We start from the raw sequence: 19,893 nt of genomic DNA, 5'->3' as shown, positions 1-19,893 counted from the left end.
TCGGCTCGGAGCTGTTACATCAACTATCAGGTCACGGATTAGGACCGGTACCAAACGATTCGTAATGCGGATAGAGTTGAGAGTACCGGACGTTTTGAATGAAGGGACCGATTTAGAAGAGAAATTTGATATCAGTTTTGCAGGTAAGATCAGCGGTGATCCACAAAATACGATTCGTTGGATGAAGTTCAACATAATATTCTTCGGTAACAATGACGTTTTAATAACTGGTTCAACAACGTTACAGTGGCATATAATTAAATTACATACATCCTTACAGTTTATAATATTTTTCATATAACCTGAATCTGACGCGATTTTATCAATACTAATATATCATACTAATAAATAAATGTTAATATAATATATGTTTGAAATATTTGTGTATATATATATATATAATTTAAGGTGGTCCTTATTTAGGGGTCGTAAAAATTTTCATTGGGACGCATTCCAGATCTGCTTCAAATCATTGGAAAAAATTCTGTGTAAAGTTGTAAGCTCCTACGTCAACTGGAACACGTGCCTCTAAGCTCCGAAAGATTTAAATGTAAAATATATGTAGTTTTTAAAACCAGTGATTTCGTTTTGCATGACTTTGGTATAAATTAAGGGACTGATTTGAAACTTGGCAGAGTCGTTGCTTCTAATGATAGGAACAAGCCCTGAAAATTTTCAAACTTTATCATATTTTAAGTTTTGATATAAGCTTGACAGCATCACTTTTATTCAGCTTTTATACAAGGAAATAATAATTATAAAACTTTGAAATTTTCAGGGATTGTTCCTATCATTAGAAGCAACGACTCTGCCAAGTTTCAAATCGGTCCCTTATTTACACTTTAAACTTTCGGAGCTTACGATTAGAGGCACGTGTTCCAGTTGACGTAGAGGGTTAAAACTTTGAATAGATTTTTCTTTTAGTGAATTGGAAGAGATCTGGGGCGCGTCCCAATGAAAATTTTTCCGACTTCCAAATAAGGACCATCCTAATGTATGTACATATATACCTATAGCACGGAATGATATATGCTTCAAATTTTTAAGTACTTTCATCGATGACTTTCATTGCGTGATATGTCGAAATTATAGGTTTATTATCACTCTACGTAAATAATTTCATATCAATACACATATACATACACATACATTTATATTAAATAGATATAAATGTATGTGATATGATTTGCAATTAATATGTATATAATATACTTTTATAATACAGCAGGCAGATAATAGATCTTACAGGACGATGGAATTTAACGCTAATATTTACAAGAGATAAAAGAAGCTAACACTGTTAATATTTATGTATATATATATATATTATATATATCATGTATTTATAATATATATTATTTATATGTTAGACTGTAATTGGTATATCAAGTTATATTCAGTATTGTTGTATTATATTAATATCTATAGTTATACGTTACCATATCGAATATAATAATAATTACTCAGGGGGTCATTCAAATATTATTGGACATTTTTAGAGGAAAGAAAATCGCAAACAAAGAAAGGGAGTTTTCCGTGCCTATAACGCAGAGTGAAATAAAGAATTCCGTAAAGCCAGGTAATGCTTTTTTGCAGATTATAGCTACCGGCAAAAGTAACTGTATTCCAAAAATAGGAAGACTTTTAAATATTCTTAGAAGGTTTATCCCGTCAAACATAAGCTCATGACATCTAAATTAAGTTCTTCAAAGATTAAAGGTTGTACTATATTTTTCCGTTTACGAATTCAATTTTAGAAAAACCTGTATTCATTTTTGTACTTGCACGGTAGCTCGCGAATTTCGGAATAGTATGAAAATTGGTTGGGAAGGTGGAAAATTTGTCACGGAAGGGTGTATGAAAGTATCCGTGACCAATCATGAAATGCATAGGGTGGTTAGGCATCTGGAATAAGACAAAATAGAGGTATTCAATATTTGAATGGTCCCTACAGTACGCATATGGTATATGAGCTTACACATATATGTATAGTGTCCAGTTTAAAAAAATATCACATTTTAAAATAAAACTCAGAAATGGAAATCAATGATTACCGAATCAGGGAAATTTTATGGTTCTTCAATTCTCGAAGGACAGATACCACTGTTACTTTATAAACGAAAGGCAAATCATAATCGTCTACTTCATAAAATATATAGTAAAGAGAATATATCTTCTACAAAAAAGAATACATAACAACGAAAGAAATATGCAGCTTTTAAAATATTTACAAAACTCGAATGAATCGTGATCATCGGGGTTTATTGCACCAAAAGTATAAGCTTGGTTCGCCAGTATGTTGTACGCCTCACTTTGTAATCTGTGATTTTGGAATATATCTGGAAGTTCTAATCTCATTTGCCATCAGACAAATCATGTATATGACGTGTGTGAATTCCACATAAAATTGCACGTAACCCGATTAAATTTAAATCAATGCTAGAGCAAAAAGTATTCCCGTAAAAACGAAGACATATCTGTACGTCTTGTCACTGGACTTTAATCGTTAACTCACGTTATATACCGAATGCTTGTACGCACTACGTTTTATTATTCTAAATATATGATAGTAATTTAACCGAGGGTGACATCTCGATTTCAAAGCTTTGGCATAGGCGGTAAAGTTGAACTAGGAACTCGTGACCTTGTTCCGAAGAGTTTATGAAATCAAGATGTGACCCTCGATGTATTTATTTACCTATAACACTTTACAGACTAGGATTTCGGGCCCCTGATCTGGGACCCTGATATGTTATCTTGGTTCAGCAACTGAGACATTCAACGAAACGAAAATAAGATATAACTAACTAATACGGAACTCGCTCGACCAATGAAGTCTTGACGAGCATCCCTTGCTGACTGGGAAACTCGACCGTCCAACTTTGATCTTGCGAACGAGCCCTACTTAGTAACGTACATTTATATACATATCTATCAAACTTTACTTACTCACTCGCTCATTTGTTCAAATTCTTCTAAACTAAACAGTGCTTGATCCACGAGGGAATTGGTATGCTCCAAAATAATAGTCCTTCACCGTTCTCGGGACTAATGTACATCGCAATCATACGTCACACATACCTTTCATCCTAAACTTGCGCCCCGAATTGTGTCTCGGAACTCGATAGATTCATTTGTCAAGGCCGTCAATCCCTCCTCCAAATACCGGAACAATATTTCATTAGAAATTTCATTAGAAAACTTTACTTTCGTCACATTACTGCACCGTTCACTCCAAAAAGAAACTGAAATTCATTACGTACAATTCAACGAACGTATAGTTTTTAGTATAGTCGTTAGTTTACTCTACGCGAAGATTCTTCAATATTTAGCTTGAAATAATTTGAAAAGCACTCTGATGCAGAAAGTGAAGAAACTCATAAGAACCTGCCAAGGACAAATTATTGCCTCAAATCCCTGAAAATAAGCTAATAAACCATACGAGACCCAGTAAGTGCTAACAATGCAACTAACTTGATAAAAAATCATAACATTCATTTGGGAAGCATAAACAGCGTGAAGATATTTCCTCATCACACTCACTCTCCACAGGCACTCCGCAGTCCCGGAGAAGACATCTTGCTTCCGCACACCAGAAGAACAAGAACTCTTCACGGGTTTTCAAACCAGCATAATATCATACCTGTCCAATATCGTTCCGGCGTGGTCCGATTATTGCTCTCTGGTTCTTAATTCAGTACTTTTGAAACGTTTACTAAGGGAGTTCGAAATGCATGAAACGACTAGAACATCCCCTGTCTAAACGGATTGCTGTCCCCGGCAGATTTTTCGGGGTCAACAGACCGCCTGAAGGGATTCGCGTCCCCTTGGGGCTCGTGCTGAGGCTGCTTCTGCTGACCGTAGCTCGGTTGGTGTCCAAAGCTCTGTTCCGGCTGGCCGTAGTTTCGTTGCTGTCCGAATGCCTGCTGCGTTGGTTGTTGCGGAGCTTGCGCTGGTGCTGCGTATCCACTCTGACTTCCATAGCTCATTGGTTGCCGGCCATAGCCTTGCGGCTGCTGTTCGTAGCCTCTGCTCTGGTTGTATCCACTTCCGTCGTAGCCGTTTTGGGACTGATTATACTGATCAGTGGAGTAGTCTGACGCCTGATCAATGTTTGTCTCTGTTCTACCCTGGGTCAAGTGGTTTCCCACCTCGCCATTAACCGGTCTTTGCTCCTGAAGTACGTAGGTCTGATACTCTTTGTCGGGTGGATCCTGCATGAGGACATTCGCCTCGTCCTGGAAGGGCTTGAAGTCGTAGATGTGCCTCAGGTAGTAGAGAACCGGCGCGTACAACAGGTTGGAAAAGGCAATGCCGATGTTAAGCGCGGTGAACCCGATCGCTTCGACGACACCACCGGCTATTATAGGACCCACCGCGTACGCGACGCTGTAAGAAATGTCAGCGATGGCGTAAATGCTACCGTAAACCGAAACGTATCGCACGTCGACAAGATATCCAAGGGTTGGAAGAAGAGCCGTGTCAATCAGAGCGATTCCGAAGCAGATGCCGCAGATCGGTATCATCAGGACCTTGTAAGAGGTCGAAAATGGAATTATGAAGCAGCACAGCCCCTCTAGCGCCAGACCGCAGGCTGCCATCAGCCACTGGTACTGAGGGTACTGCTTGGCCATCTTGACGGTTATCACAACCCCGAATACGTGTGGGAAGAAGGCTGGTAGCCAGATCATCCCCATCTTCCACTTATCGTGGGTTATGTTGTCCTCCATCCACAGGGATATGGTTGGTTCAAGAAACGCCAGAGCGACGTTGGACATCATCAGAGCACCAGCGCAGACCGCTATGTAGGGATCGATGAACAGACGCCAGATCGGAATCGTCGGACTTCTGTCTCTGTTCCTGTCCTTCAGCTGTTCCTTTAGTGGTTTCATAACGAGAAGGAGCATGAAACCGTCGAGTAAGCTGACAAAGGCGAGTATGAGGAAGGGCATTTCCTTGCCGGCGAACTGGTAGAGCGCCCCACCGAAAGGAGGCGCTACCAAACATCCGAAGCTGATGAAAGCCAAGGCAATTCCGAGCGCCTTCGATCGCTCCGCTTCTTCGGTGAAACGATCCGCGATCATGGCGAGACCAGCTGTGTCCGCGAACGCGGATCCCACACCCTGGAGGCTCCTGGCGAAGAAGAGGACGCCGTAGCTTCGGCCACAGGCGAAAACGGCGGTGGACAGAAACATTATCGTCAGTCCAATCATCATGGGTATGTCGTAGCCGATCCTGTCGATCAGAGCGCCGGAGAAGGGGTTCACCATAAGCTGGACAATCGCCTTCGAGGCGAAGAGGATACCCGTTGCCGAGTCCTGGCCGTGATGAGAAGGTGGACCCGTCACTGTGCTGTTGGTCTCTGGCTCGTCGCCGAATGCTCCGACGTACTTAAGATAATCGGGGATAATTGGCACGATTACCATGTACAGCATGTTGTCCAAAAGCAGGGCTATCGAGACGATGACGAGGATCAATTTGCGCTGCGACTTCGGCTCCTGGAGTTTCGTCCAAACGACTTCCTTCAGCTCCCCGAACTCCATGTTGATTATCGGTATCGTAGTCATGGCTGCACAGGCCCAAGAGGCGCGAAGCGCCCGGGCCCACAGTGACTCGCTAACCCCAGGGGCCAGGTCAATAGGCGGTAACCTCGATGACCTCGAGCTTTTCGACGGAGGTGGCGGCGCGCATCAGGCCAGGTCGGGGGTTACCTACAACAAATAGCGCAACAACAAGTCCGTTAGCCCACAGCTAAAGAAATCATCGTTAGGAATTTCAAGGCTTTTGGGCGTTCTTTTCTTTTAATTTGTGGATTTTTAGGAGAGGAGCCCTGGCCCGGCCATCAGCGCAACCGACCTCGTCGCAACGACTTGTCGCCGTTTTTTCTTTTACTTTAACTTGATATGAAACAAACCGTCGCTCATGTTACTCAGCTCTCTCTCTTTCTCTCTCTCTCTCTCTTCACACTTTACTTCCGTAGCATAATTCGCATGCGCTTAAGGAAGCACTCGACGCGTGCACATGTTGACGGTACTGACTAAGGCTCCCCTCAAAGACTCCATGATATTTGAATTTTCTACACTTTTTGTCTTCTTTCTTTCTTTTAGAGATTAGCTTAACGTACATCCACAGATTTCATACTTTAACCTCGAATGCTTGGAAGTTGTCAGCCACTTGGAAAAGGAGCGAGACATGGTCGTGTACTCAGAATTTTTTCCCTCTTGTAATAATTTCGGACTATATCAGATTCTGGATGCGATTTACGAACTCATACTTGTATAGTAAACTAATCTCGACTTTGCGATCGCGTGACTTTTATGAACAGCTGATGAGGGTGCAGGCAGTGCTCGTTAACGAAACACGCGAATACGCGAACCCCAACTACGGTGTAAGAATAAGACGTTAGCCAAGTGAAAATATTTTGCAATATACAAAAATATGCATTTCTTTCATTTCAATAATTTGGTGAAATATCAACTTCCGTCATCGCTGGACGACCGTAAAAATCGAGAAAGTGACGCGCCCCGGCTTATTGCTCGACAAGAACGAGCGAATATCCTTAATTAACGTCAGCCATTAAAAGTTTTATTCCCTCGTCGCTGGATCCGAAGCACCACTGATTCACCGCGACGCTCGACCTCGTCGTTGTCGATCGAATATGTGTGTCTAAGAAGTGATTCTGACCCTGGACTATGTTTGCTAATTTGCCCACAAGTAGAGCGTATAAAGTAAAAGCTCGCTCGTAAATGCAGTTATACAATACAGGTATATGAGCTTATAAAACGATACGACGGTGCATCTATGTAAACGCTAAAACTCCTTCCCCTGTCAAATTAACTCGAAATTTCCTTCCAATGCTGGCAAGAAATCAGTGAAAGTGTAGGTAGATATTGGCTCGGATAACTGAACAAATTAGAGTGACGAATAACAGATCTGCAAGCTCTTCGAAGAGTTTCGATACTGCGTCAGGGTCCCTTTGACCTTTCAGCCATTCCTTCCATTCGACGCGTGAATGATGCAAGCACAAGGTTATAGATTACCTTCTGCTAGATAGGAGGTGGTCACTGTGCGATGGCTGACGAGATAACTGCACACCCTTTCATTGAAATTAGTCGCATCTACCGACTTGGGCGAACTGAGCCTTATACGTATGTGCGCGATATTGCATGTAGACCTACTTGCCAGTTAGACCTCTGGGGAAACGATACTGCAAGCCGGTCCCTGCTTAATTAATTGTACCTCGACGGCTCGTCGATGCTTTAATGTTTTAAAGTATTTACTTAGCGAATGAACGAGGGTTCCTGTTTGTTCCGGTGCTTTGCATCGCCAGGGTTGTGACAGGTTCTGTAGGGGATGAATGGCGGGCGGAGGGTGTCTAAATATCGGTTAGTTAGATCAGCCCTCGTTATATGACGAATTTCAACATTGTCGCGGTGACCGCTAACATTGCAATTTTCTATCGAAACCGAAGCCAAACGAATGCCGAATATGTAATCGCTCATCCGTAATTAAGGTACGAATAATCTGTGACGAAACTGAAACAAAGTTCCGAATTCGTCGGTGATGCGTAAAATTTATGTAGCTAAACCTTGAATAACGGTTGAGAAAATTAATTAGATCAAATTGTAGATCTGGTAACGTAACGCACACATGTTATGACCCATAAGATTTTGAACAAGCATATCGTAAGAAGATTCGAAGTCGAAATTAAACACACCGCTGAAAAAAATTATATCCGATTCAAAATATCACAGAACGAAATGAATTTGAAAGTATGTTGAAAATCAGTTCAAATTGCTCTGGCTCACTCTCTCACAGAGAGAACTCGCGCGGTAGAAAAAGTCGTTGTCACCAAAACTTTTTTGACACACTCGTGTGCCCGTAAACAAGAGAACCGTGTATCGGCGTTTTACAGAATATAAACAAATATTCGAAGCTTCTTTTCGATGTCTTCTGAAGGACTTTTTACTTTTCTGAAAGGCTTTTCAAATCGCGTTGGACATTTATCGAGAATTTTTTTTTTTTTTTTTTTCCTATTGCCTATCCGATGAAACGCCGTAATATGAGTGTTTTTATTTTAGCGTCATAAAATTGGGTTAAATCTTATTATTGGAATTGGTCTCTTCTATCGCGTGACCTTTCCTTCAAGTTACTACTTTGTAATCCGTAAATTAGGAGCTTTTTTGAAACCCTATACGAATAGCCGACGGATCTAATGATCGAAAATGAAGTTCGCACTACGAAGTAGTAGGTTTAGGTAAGGATAAAAGGCGACTCACCAGAATTATTGGCAAATTTCTGTCGCAGAGAGTTGGCGAGCCGCTGGGGGCCCGCTAACGGCAGATTTGCCAGCAGACCGCTCAGAGTGGGGCCCGTCACTTCCGGGCCTTCGTCCGAGCCGCTTCTCGTCTCCGTCGTTCTTGTCGTGCCCTGGCCCTCCACCTTTCAAGCCGCGACCTTTACCGCGCCTGCAATCAGGTGAAAAAATGTCAAGTTCCAACAAGTTCCGTCCAAGTTTTTTCTTTCCAGAATTATTATAGGTGGCAGAGTGAAAAGGAAGTTCAGCTTCCGCGGGGTGAAATTGAACCATGAATTCGCTTCATGCTTTACAAAGCTCCGAAGCTTTTGGAAAGCTATATAGGCAGGGTCAAGGACACGCTTAGCCGAAGAAATCGACACGTGATATCGTCGTCCCCTCGTCCGGCGGTCGCGGGTCAGATTTAGGTGTAACGCGTCGACGGAGGGTTGGGGATTCGGAAAATCGACATCGCGGAAAATTGTTTGACAGGTCGACCTAAGCCGCAAATATAACCGACAAGAATTTTGATGTCTGCCTAAGCGATTGATTCTGTTGATTTGCAGGATTCAATATCCAGACGTCTTTTATGTCTCGAAAACAGCAAATAATCCTTTACCTAAGAAGTTATAAAAGCTCGTTCCAGACATTAACGTAAGTACCGATTACTCCTCACTGTTACCAAATCGACGCTCATTGTTCGGAAAGTTTATTGTATGCGGCAACGGACCACCAAATTAGCCGTCGTAATTAATCGATCGAACATCTGCATTGAGGGGATGAATACATGAGACTTGAATATCGGTTATGCAAGCATCCACGTACCGACAATGTGTTCTACAAATTTCAGAATTACGAAATACTTCAAAGTCCTACCGGCTGTCTTTTAATTTTTCATAATTTTCAGGGCAAGATTATTTGAGAACGGAGAGGATTTACCTCAAGGTATCGCGAGAACTCACCACTATTGATTTATCAAGAAACGGTTCATCGATTTCCCGAACGGAAGAGCAAGATACAGAGAAAAAGAATAAACAAAAAAATTAATCACAAATCATACAACACGAATGAATTACTTGGAGTGAATATCGAAGATTGTGTATTTACTTACGTAGACCAAAAGCTCCCGGCAAAGAAAACACGCGGACACCGCGTATCGCGACGTGTCTCTCCCTCGGGGTAGCGTCAGGACGTCTGTCGTCGAAGGTGTCCCCGCCACCGGGTCACCCGCACCCCTCACACCCCCCCTTCGCCCTCGCGACCCCCGTCGAGAGCGCAGCCGCTGCCAGGAGCCGCCCGGGATTGGTTCGGAGTTCGTACGTCAGCCCCTCGATGCGAGGAAGGTGGCCAGGTACGAGGGTTGCCGGTCGATGATGCCCAGTATTTCTGTACCTAGGTCGATACCTCTCACCTGTGAAGTGGTGCGCGTGGGCGGCGGGAAGGGGTTCGGGGGCTCAGTGTTTTTCAGCCTGGGGGGTTTGAGTGCTTCGAGTTGACCCCGGCGATGCTTACGCGGTCGTAAGGCAGAGACGCCCGATTTCGAATCGCGCTTCAGGCAAGGTCGCCTTATTTCGAAGCCAGAGAAGAGATGATCGCGTTTCGTGCACCAGCCAAGTCTGTACAAAAGCTCGGCCGAAGGGCGACCGGAAACCCAGTCATCCAGTCCGTCCAACATCAACATCCATTCACTTGTCTCGGGAGCCAAGATGTCCCCTGCAGACTTAAAGAGCTTGCGCGGAGACGAGGCAGAGGTCATTCAAGGCGGCCATTGAAATTGCTGGGAGCTTGAACGAGCCCCGTTCATTCAGCGCGTTGAAACCACCTTGGTCTTTTCAGAAAACATGTCTCTTGTCTGCTCAGTTGCATGGTAGACCATAGAAGCGTTGTGGCGAACCTCACGCGATGACATTTCCCCTAAGGACGAGTCGGGCTGGATGATTGCTACTCCATTTTACATCGTCGGGAATTAAATCTGGTTATAAGTCTCGGATTGTGACTTATATTGTTACTTTATTCGGAAGAATAGCGTCTCAGGAGAATCCTTCAAGGTGTTATAGACATAGATTCATCCTACGTCGAGAAGATTACATGCAACGTTTTTCCAGATCCACGCCGTCATTGGCAATGTATTCAAACTCCTATGCGGGATTTTTTTTTTCTAATTTATCCTACACCGCCAATCTCTTCCACTATAAAATAAAACCGTAGTGAATTTCACTCGTAATCCGCTTTCAAGAATCGCAGAAGCGTGCAGTTAATTGATCCTCAAAGAGGAACTGAAACTAAAAATACCTCAGGCATTTTTTACATTATTGATGACGGTTAAAAATTTCACTCGCCATTCTACCCGTTGAGAAATCTACGTGTCGAATTTTTATCCTTTCATTTACTCCAGTAGAATCCTTCGGCAACCCCAAGCTCTGCCCTGCAATGTTGTTCAGTTCTTGACTTCCAGGCATTGAATTTTCCGCTGGTTTCTCCTTGCTCGGAGATTTCGCGCCGCTCTAAAACGTTTGGGTCTAACCGTGAATGGTTGGAACCCCGGTCTGTGTGTCGGTGAAGTTTCCTTGACGAGCTAAATGCTATAATTTGTCTCACGCTAGTGACAGCTGAGCGATAGGCGTGTCAACTTGGGACACCCTCTGACCCACCCCAAGAACAAATCGTTGAACAAAGTTTAGGGCTGATACTTCCGAGATCAACGATTAATTACGCTAATAATTACATCGGGTTTGCGGAACAAGTGATATCTGACTTCCGGTAATAGTACCCAACCATTTCATTACTTCATTTCCCATTTATACTTTCAAAATATTCGCTGACGGACGATGTGACGAGTTCTAGTTAGATGCGAATCTCACGTGATCTGTCTTCAGTAAATTAATTATCAAGCATCCCTCAAGTGCGCATTGTTCGAGCTCGTTGCTTTGGTACCTAATCAATTCTAAACGTTTATCACAAAGTGTAATCAATACCTTCAAGGCGGTATCTTGTCGGATGTGAATTTTCTGAAAGGAGTTTTTTCATGACACGATTTACCGATAATTCGTTTGAGCTCGATTCACATTCTTAACGGGCAAATCCTTGCATCTTAGACTGCGAGTAAAATCGAATGATCAAAACTTGGAAAGTTACGAGACTGCAATTTCTCTATTGTCTTCTGACGAATCAATCACGAACCGCAGACTGCTGTAAGGTCATAAACTCTGTGAAAAGCGGTTGATTCGATTCCTCGCGAGAACTGCTTTTACTTTAACTGTCTCACGGTAACGAAACGAACATCTAGGAGATCCTGACTACGGTATTATTCCAGTTAACGAGACAATTGAACGATTCAAATGTATGTACGTGCAGCGTGACTCGTATGTACCGAGTACAGTAATCATCGACATCTAAATCGTTGGAATCATTTGGCTGAGTGACTTTTACCGCTAACTAGGAAAGACTAATTCTCATAATAGTGCGATCTCAGCTTGTTAATTATCAGAAAAGTACGAGTTCGAGAATGCGTGACGAGCGTAGATTGCGATGATTTTATTGCTAAACTCGCGTTACGCATTCGCGAATAAGTATATAACAGTAATAACACGGCATCAGGCATTCTGTAATTGTTTCGCAATTTCTAGCGTAAGTATAAAGAGCCTCTGCACGTGTCTGCACACGGAGATTCTAATATCCGTGAGATGGCCTTCTTTCGTGAAGACAGTCGCGATATTAGATCTCAAAGTAAAGCGCAATTATACGAACTTGAAGATGCGCAGAAGTTAAGTGCACCAAATTTCACAAGAGCTTGTAGCTATTTAAGTATTAACCAAGCGTCTGGCTCAGCCATGTTAATGCCTTAGCTGTCACTCAAGGATTTGAAGGATCCGAAACGTGTCCGTGTCAAAAGTCGATGGTGTAGAAGTTGATAGAAGTCTGCGTATAAAACTTCCAGACTGAGAGAAAAATTCATTTGTTCAAGAGTAAGTACATTTTCTTGTTCTTCTTAATTTGCTTCATTGTTAATCACGCAATATAGAAAATAAATCCACCAGGATCAGGGCATTCGTAGTTTGATTAAATGTTTTTTGTCCACAAGTGAACAGCATATTAGCACTATTTAAATAATTGATGCTCTCAATTACTTGAATACTGCTGTGACGATATTTACTCGTGGTTACCGAAAAAAAAAATCTTTCAAACATCTAAAGCATTGATCTTAGTAAATTCACTAGATCCCAGCGCGTCTTATTCGAACTAAAGAAAATTACTTATCGAATAAAGTAAATTCGGAAGAACAAGTAAATTTTTCTCTCAGTGCAGTCGTTCCAACAGTTCTTCTTCCAAACACGCATACACTTTCTCTTCACACACAAGCCAAAGTCATTCTGAAGAATAATTAATTGATCGAGACACGAACTGCAGCGATGATGGGTAATTAATTGATCGAATGAAGGACTGCCCATTTCTGTGACAATATTGCCTCTGTAGCTCGAAGTTTGGCTGGACACGTGGCCGACTAGAGTCTTTCCTTTACTACTGCAGCCGAGCACTCTGATCAGCGTCGGATGACGTCAGACCGTCGAGTGCTGCGGTTGATTGACTGTATACATATATATACAGCTATACATATTGCGGAGAACTCACGTAAAATCGTTTAATTTTTTTTTTCTCTTTCATCTGGTAGCAGATTGGCATTATTAGGTGCTTTGAGCGGAATCGAGCCATTAGGAAGGTAAGAACCACTTTTACATCTTGGACTCGGATCTCATCAGGCTTGTTCTCCTTGGCGAAATCCGATTTACCGGTAAATATGAAGGAAGGGGGGAAAATCTCCAGATGTTCGCCTTGAGATAATCGCCTGGACCCTCCGGATGATCGTTCAGCGGACGTGTTCAACGCGGCTAGAGAACCACCACCAGAAGGAGAAACAACACCTGGCTGCTGCTCGCGGTGCGGATCAATAACGAGGAACGCGACGACGGCAGACGGAGAACGAGAATCCAGGTTTCTACCAGGCATTTCGATCCCTCGGAGCCATCTTTGTCTCTATTTATATGCCCGTAGGAGATTTGCAAAAATGTCGTAAACTACCGCGATTCCGTTTTGTACTATGCAGTATTCACTTCTTCGTATACCCGCCTTGTGCCCACAACGTGGGTAGTAAAAATGGCTCGGGTTAGGGCTGAGAACCGTCGTTAAACTTTGAAACATGGACGAGAAATGATGTCTCGCATACTGGCGTCCACGTATCTTTTTGTCTGAATTTTACTGATACGGCGGAATGCAAAACTACAAATTCCGGGAAAATGCTTGGCGTGGAAAATTTCGTTTTACTGACTGAAATATATTCCATGGAAGAGATCTCGCGGTAGTTCGACTTGGAAGTTAATTTTTCTAGGATTTTAGTCTGCACTTGATTGCGACTTTGCACGTTTTTCATGCGGAGAAGTTCGTTACATGAATATTCTTCATATCCCTTTCTACCCTGGCTGTTAATTTTCAATTCAAGTTCCTCAGTTTTATTCGTTTGACGAAGCGGAAAAAAAATTGAGGATCCGGTCATGTTTTGAACTCAAAATATCGATTCAGACAAAAAAATAGATCGATCTGTTTGTTATAAACAAAAAAATATTCCTAATATTACTTTTTTCGTCAAGCGATAGCTACGTGTGTGTAAATAAAAATATTCCCAGGTTTTTGTCGCAGAATTAATGGGAAGACCCAAAACTGGGAATCATCGCGCATCGAGGGGGATGGGAAGCGTATTTTTGGGAGGAAATGATTTTTAATTATTTCTTCTTAATAAATAAGAGATAAATAAATCCACGTTCCAAACTTCGTATTGATCCGTTGTATATACTTTTTTCACCAGGAAATTAGAAAAAAGCGATAAATTTAGCTAAAAAAAGGAAATCCCCCTAAGCTGGGTACTTATTTATCAGAATTCAGTTTCGCCAAATGCAGTAAACTTGGGTAAAACTGATTATATGTTCCGAATCGAAGTCCCGGAGTTAGATTGAATTGCCTGAAATATCTTGCGCGGTTTTCGTTGAAACACATCAGAAAAAAAAAAATTTCTTGGGCACTAAAACGCGAACTTTGAGGAGGCCGATAACACGTTGAATACCAAGTAGGTTAATTTCGTTGTTCGCGATCGAATTCCAGGCAAACAAGGGTTCGCTTGCTTGCCTGTACACCGGCGGCTCACTCACGCGCGCACAAGGTTCAATCTCTCACGAAACGTGGTTAAAAAAATCTTGTTTGTAGCCAAGACTTCCGATTTAGGTCCAACCCCCTGATTCTATTACCCGATAACTGCTGCAACTCGTGCAAACTTGCGAATAAATGCACGACTTCATACTTTAACCGGAGGATTTCTCCATGAATTCAGAAATACATACATACAGGGCAGGTTACTGAAACTTCAAATAATTATTATAATTTTTTTGACATCAACCATGTCGATGAAATTTCTAGACATCGGTTACAAATAACTAGAAACATTTAAGTAGGTTCGTTTTTTGATATTATCTGACTTATTTTGTATTGCAAAATCTTAAATGATCTAGAAAAATTCAATTTGAAAAGCAATTTTTATGTTTTGTATATAAATTTTTTTTGTTCATTTTAGCTTTCTTGTAGACAAGTGACATGATTTTGTAGTCAATCGTCAGGCTGAAAATCGAATACCAAATTGTGTTCTTAATACTACCAAGGTAGCAGTGAAATGATTTCGAATTTTTGTAGGAATGCCAATATTTGCCAATATTCGTTATTCAAACCAATGTCTCTAGGAACTTGCTCAGTACAATCAAACCTAACACCGAGAAAAATACTAGTTTCACGAAACCTCATTGATCGTTGAATTTTCAGGCGAATCGAAAAAGGTTGATGTTTTGCTGACGTTTCCCCTCGATTAGCATATTTTTCACCTTCGGTTGAATCGAATCCGTCACGTTACGTACCTTTTTTCTCGACCTCCAGCCATAATTTTTCATCTATCCCACTCCGCACATTGAGATTGCAAAACATTTTCATATATTCAACTGACGTTGACGTACGACTAGGATTCCATCTGGTGCAGACCTGCAGACTCGATCCTATTACGATAAATTGCTTTGTGTGTACCTGCGGTATCTCGCAGCGATGTAAACTAGTCTGCATGTTCGTCCGACGTTCCGTTCGACTTACCTATAAGTTGCTGGATCGATGGAGGTGTGTCCCAAGTTATATGGTGCTCAGAACCGCGGAGAAACATTCCGAATGTAGGGTATAAGGGTGACGTAATCGCATGTGAACTAGGCGACAGTCTATGTACGCGTACTTAGTCGAAGAAACCGCGAAACAAGACGACTTCTTACAATTAGATTTATATTATACGTACGTACATCCGTGACATTTAACTACCGAGTCGATTTTTCGCTCCGACATGTCGCAAAAAATCAAACCACACGCGATCTAATTCTATTCTGTTACACTCAGATCAGCTGTGAGAATTAACGAGATAAGATTCAGACTTTGCGATGCCTTATTCTTTGGCTAACGCGTTACTTGCTACAGCTTTGGCAAATGGGAAATTTGATATTTGACTTTTTGATATTTTAGTCTACATGCACATGATTTAACTTCTCTATTGGATATCAATAACAGGATTTGTTGATATCAGTGAAGAGCAGATTTTGGAGTAAATGAACAAAATCTGTCGACAATTTTCCATTTAATTTTCGACTCATTCTTTCCTGAAACGAGGGGTTTGAGAAGTTTTTAACCTCTATAAAAGCATAGATATATTAGAAAGACTGAGAAAAATTTTATATATGAAACATAATTGATAGAAAATTCTAATGAAATCGATAGTAGTACAATATAACAGTTTCAATATTGTCGGAATCACGCGAAAATGATGTACTATTTAGTGTGATTACAGTTGTTGATACTACCGAATGTGACATTTGCCACATTAACACCTTTTAGCAAGTTACTTTAATCAAAAAGAATAGTAACAAGTAGTAAGTATATTTTCTGGCAACAGCTACAAAGCTCATTTTCATATTGTACAAAGAGAGAACTGTATTCATTAGTTATAGAAAAAATGGAAATACAAGGACCGCATATTATAGTAACAGCAAGTAGAGTTTTTCTAGGTGCACATATATTTCTACCTTGTACAAGGCACGCTGTAGTCTAGCCTGTCAACGATAAGAATTCTCGCATGCACGGTCCGAAAGCAAACTCATTTCACGTCCGGCGGGGCGTCTGAAAAGGAGTTCCCTTCGACGTTAAAAATGAATTATTATCCCGCTGTACGTTGCGGGGTTCGACGGAACACGACGGCACCCAAAGCGCCCAATCCGTCCCCTCCTATAATATAATATTCCAGGCAATTACAGTGTTTGCGGATCAAACAGAGGAACTTGTTCCGCTACCCCTTGGCCCCGCTCTTCACGCCGCTTCTGGGCATGAAAGGAAAAGAATCGGGTAGTTGGGTTCTCAGAAGGTGGAATAAAACGCTGAAACGCATTCGCCTTCGGCCATCGTCAACGTCGCTTTTCACCCCACAACTGACGTAGACTTAGATTTCAAGTGTTTTTACGAGACCTCAGTAGTTCCAGGATCGATGCTGGAAAGGATACTTTTAACTTCTAAATTTACTGGATGATCATCGAGTCTCTCTCCTTATCTTTATACCTACTTACGTGCACGATTCATGCTGCATTAGCTTACCTTAGAGTTGATTACCGCTTGTAAAATCCTTCGACAAACAGGAAACGAGCAGACTTTATCAAGTTGTAACTGTTTTCGGACAACTTAATTGTTTCGTGAGAAAGAAGACTGTTTAATACCTGGAAGAGAGGGTCAAGTGTTTAAAAATAGTTTTCGCTCGTAACTGACGAACAGTAAAATGACAGGATTATCGTAATTAGGTTCAGGATGAATCTGTTTTCATCAGTTTTGAGGACTTTCAAATCTTCGTCAACCGAGATTTCAATATTTAATATCGAGAAAATATGAATACTATTTTCCAAATTTTACCAAAATTTCTGCTCCCAGAATAACTGTGTTCAAATAATTTTATTAGATTACATGTTTCTACCGTCCAAAAATCGTGTGACCGTAATAATTATGGCTTTCGTTGAACTTGCGATAATTCGATTGTCTAGTATGATAATTCGAACAACTTCTTAATTCTCTACTAATCAGAACTCACTTACCCTCGGTCCCATAAATTGGGTATTGAATTATTGATAGTCAATAGTCACAAAGACAAATACGTTGCAAAAAACTTACTCTTCACCAGCACATTAAAGCTTTGCAGGTGCCCAGGGACTCGACCTTTATTTGTCGTCGAGAAATTGTCCCCCTCATTGTCTTTCCCACGATCAACAACTGAGATACGCTAGGAACAGAATGTCACTAGTGAATTTGAGAGAAAAGATACATCCAACTTCCGTGAAGCATCGAGTTATGAGTATTCGGAATGGCCGCACGGTGCGTAGGATATGACAGAGCGTCACGCAGCTTGGCATTGCTCAATCCACGTCGAGTACAAGGTAGTACACGCAATTTTTTTCGTTAAATACACAAGACGAAACGCGACAGGCTAAGTAGTTGATAATAACGCAGGCGCAAAATAATCGAACTCAATTGGTCGGCGAGATCGTACGGTGGCAATATTTTGGTCCGTAAGGCAGGGGCACCAACTTACAAGTGACATCAGTTGTGTGTCGCCCTCTGATTTCGTTGAGACTCATGCATGTTGTACGTAGAACATTGAAAACTAAGAGACAAGTTTTTTTTTTTTTTTTATCTGCGGAAAAACTGTTTAGAGTGGTGAAAACGACCCCCAAAGATGGACACCAACGAGGTGATTTCGCGATGCGCTTGACGGATTTGAATGATACTAACGTTTTCCTATTCATTAAAAAAACATTGCAGTGTTGGCTGCATTCAAATCTTTGGGGGTCGTTTTCACCCCTTTAAACTGTGTTTCCGCAGATAAAAAATATTCTACAACATACATGAGTCTCAACGAAATCAGAAGGGGACACCAAACTGATGTTCCTTCTTAGTCGAAACGGGTTATGAGAAGTCAAACTCTCTCGCGTCAAAAAATTAAGTCTGGTAAATTAAAAGTACGTTGCTGCAAGACTACAACTTATAACAGTCATCGGTCAGTTAACAAAAAATGTTTGCCAAGCCTGCCCGAAATGCTATGACAAACTATTTGAAATCTACTAAACCCAAAAGAAATTCCGTATCACATACATAACCTCCATAATCTGGGTTCGACAGCTGGAGCTTAAGGTGGCCAAACCGGACGCTCAATCTGTAAAGTTTCACCATTTTCTCTCTGTATTCCAGCATCGACGTCAATCTGTGGGTGAAAAAACATACGAAGTCGGGTAAATCAGATTTTATCACCAGGTTTAACGAAGTAAGGGCGATTTTTCCGCTTCAAGATGCAAAAGCTAGCCCCTCAATCTTCACCAGTTGCCATGTTGAGTTCCTTGAATCTCGGAAATTTAACGAGCTCTTATTCACAATATATTATATGGTGCTTAGTGATCATGAAAGAGAGAACTTACAATATAAACTTATTATTATTCTTTGTAAAACGAATGGACATAATTAGTTTATAGAATAAAAGAACGAACAATTACTTTTTATACTCCTCGTTTGAGTATGAATATTCACACGAGTAGCAGCTCCTCGTTGGATTACCTCATCGGCGAAAGGATAGTCGACGAGATGCGTGCGGTTCTCGGAACTGCATCATGCTTAAGGATGAAACGATAGCGTATTTGCAGCCTTGCACTAGATATTTTTTCTTCCTGTACACATCATCCATGCATTTGTTTAGCGTCTGGTGGGATCTTACGGAACCGAGATATACGTTCTGTGCTAGCAATGCATGGAGGGAGCGATCTGATCCGTTTACTCTCTAGATCGGGAGAGTTTCCCAATCTCTGGTGCATAGTTGCGTTGCAGCGATCCACGGCGCATCCTCAGACTCCGGAGAAAGCTGAAACGATTCACTGAAAGTTATACTTATCTTATAAGGCATGAATGATAGATCGACGTAAAAATTAATCAAAAGCATCGATATGGTAAACCACGAATATAATTTCAACGAACTGTAATAATGTCCTTTTAAAAATTACCATATTGCGTGTTGCGTTCGCTTGAGATTAACTTCCAGGTACGATCTCGGCTTTCTTCATCACCCATCGGCATCTTCACACGTACACACACATCTTTGTAGTTAATTTAATCACCTAACATATTATGACTTCGTTACAGAAGCAAACGTTTATACGTATCGGCGAAATTATTCTTCCCATAAGATCCGTGGAGCATCTTCTCCGTTAAATTAAATTCTTTATTGTACGCCTCGCTTGTTGGGTGTAATTTTAGTACTCAAATTCATCTAATACTTCGTATATTCGTAATCGGTTTTCTCTTAAATTTAACATAAATTTAACATGATCATCCGAGATAAAGGTCTGTTTATTAAGATTTTTTAAAAACTGTAACAGTCTTTAGTCTCTTTCTTTATTAACCTAACTACCGCACTGCTGCACCAAATGATTAACGATCAGTTTTATTGTAAA

General features: G+C 41.3%; 1 protein-coding gene and 2 long non-coding RNA genes across 4 annotated transcripts; 1 reads left to right on the top strand and 2 right to left on the bottom strand.

Annotated features, from left to right (window-relative positions):
• Positions 1-222: 222 nt before the first annotated feature.
• On the top strand, positions 223-1,512 carry LOC124406448. Its single transcript, XR_006929237.1, has 2 exons — positions 223-408; positions 1,017-1,512. It is a non-coding gene; the product is annotated as an uncharacterized LOC124406448 (long non-coding RNA).
• LOC124406449 lies at positions 593-18,887 on the bottom strand. The gene is made up of 3 exons (XR_006929238.1): positions 18,877-18,887; positions 17,721-17,726; positions 593-680 (listed from the first exon to the last, which is right to left on the bottom strand). It is a non-coding gene; the product is annotated as an uncharacterized LOC124406449 (long non-coding RNA).
• Positions 3,371-9,534, bottom strand: LOC124406447 (vesicular acetylcholine transporter). Of its 2 annotated transcripts, XM_046881857.1 has the most exons (3): positions 9,408-9,534; positions 8,280-8,468; positions 3,371-5,711 (listed from the first exon to the last, which is right to left on the bottom strand). In XM_046881857.1, exon 3 carries the CDS (start codon positions 5,565-5,567, stop codon positions 3,744-3,746), a length of 1,824 nt encoding a protein of 607 aa, XP_046737813.1. In that variant the 5' UTR covers positions 5,568-5,711; positions 8,280-8,468; positions 9,408-9,534; the 3' UTR covers positions 3,371-3,743. The 2 variants fall into 2 exon arrangements, with proteins under 2 accessions (XP_046737813.1, XP_046737814.1); XM_046881858.1 differs by lacking the exon at positions 8,280-8,468 and having other exon boundaries at positions 9,408-9,497.
• Positions 18,888-19,893: the final 1,006 nt, after the last annotated feature.

The sequence above is a fragment of the Diprion similis genome, chromosome 6, assembly GCF_021155765.1.
Source record: "Diprion similis isolate iyDipSimi1 chromosome 6, iyDipSimi1.1, whole genome shotgun sequence".
Lineage (NCBI taxonomy): Eukaryota > Metazoa > Arthropoda > Insecta > Hymenoptera > Diprionidae > Diprion > Diprion similis.
Note: the sequence above shows the minus strand (reverse complement) of the source record. Positions and strands in the feature narration are given on the sequence as shown.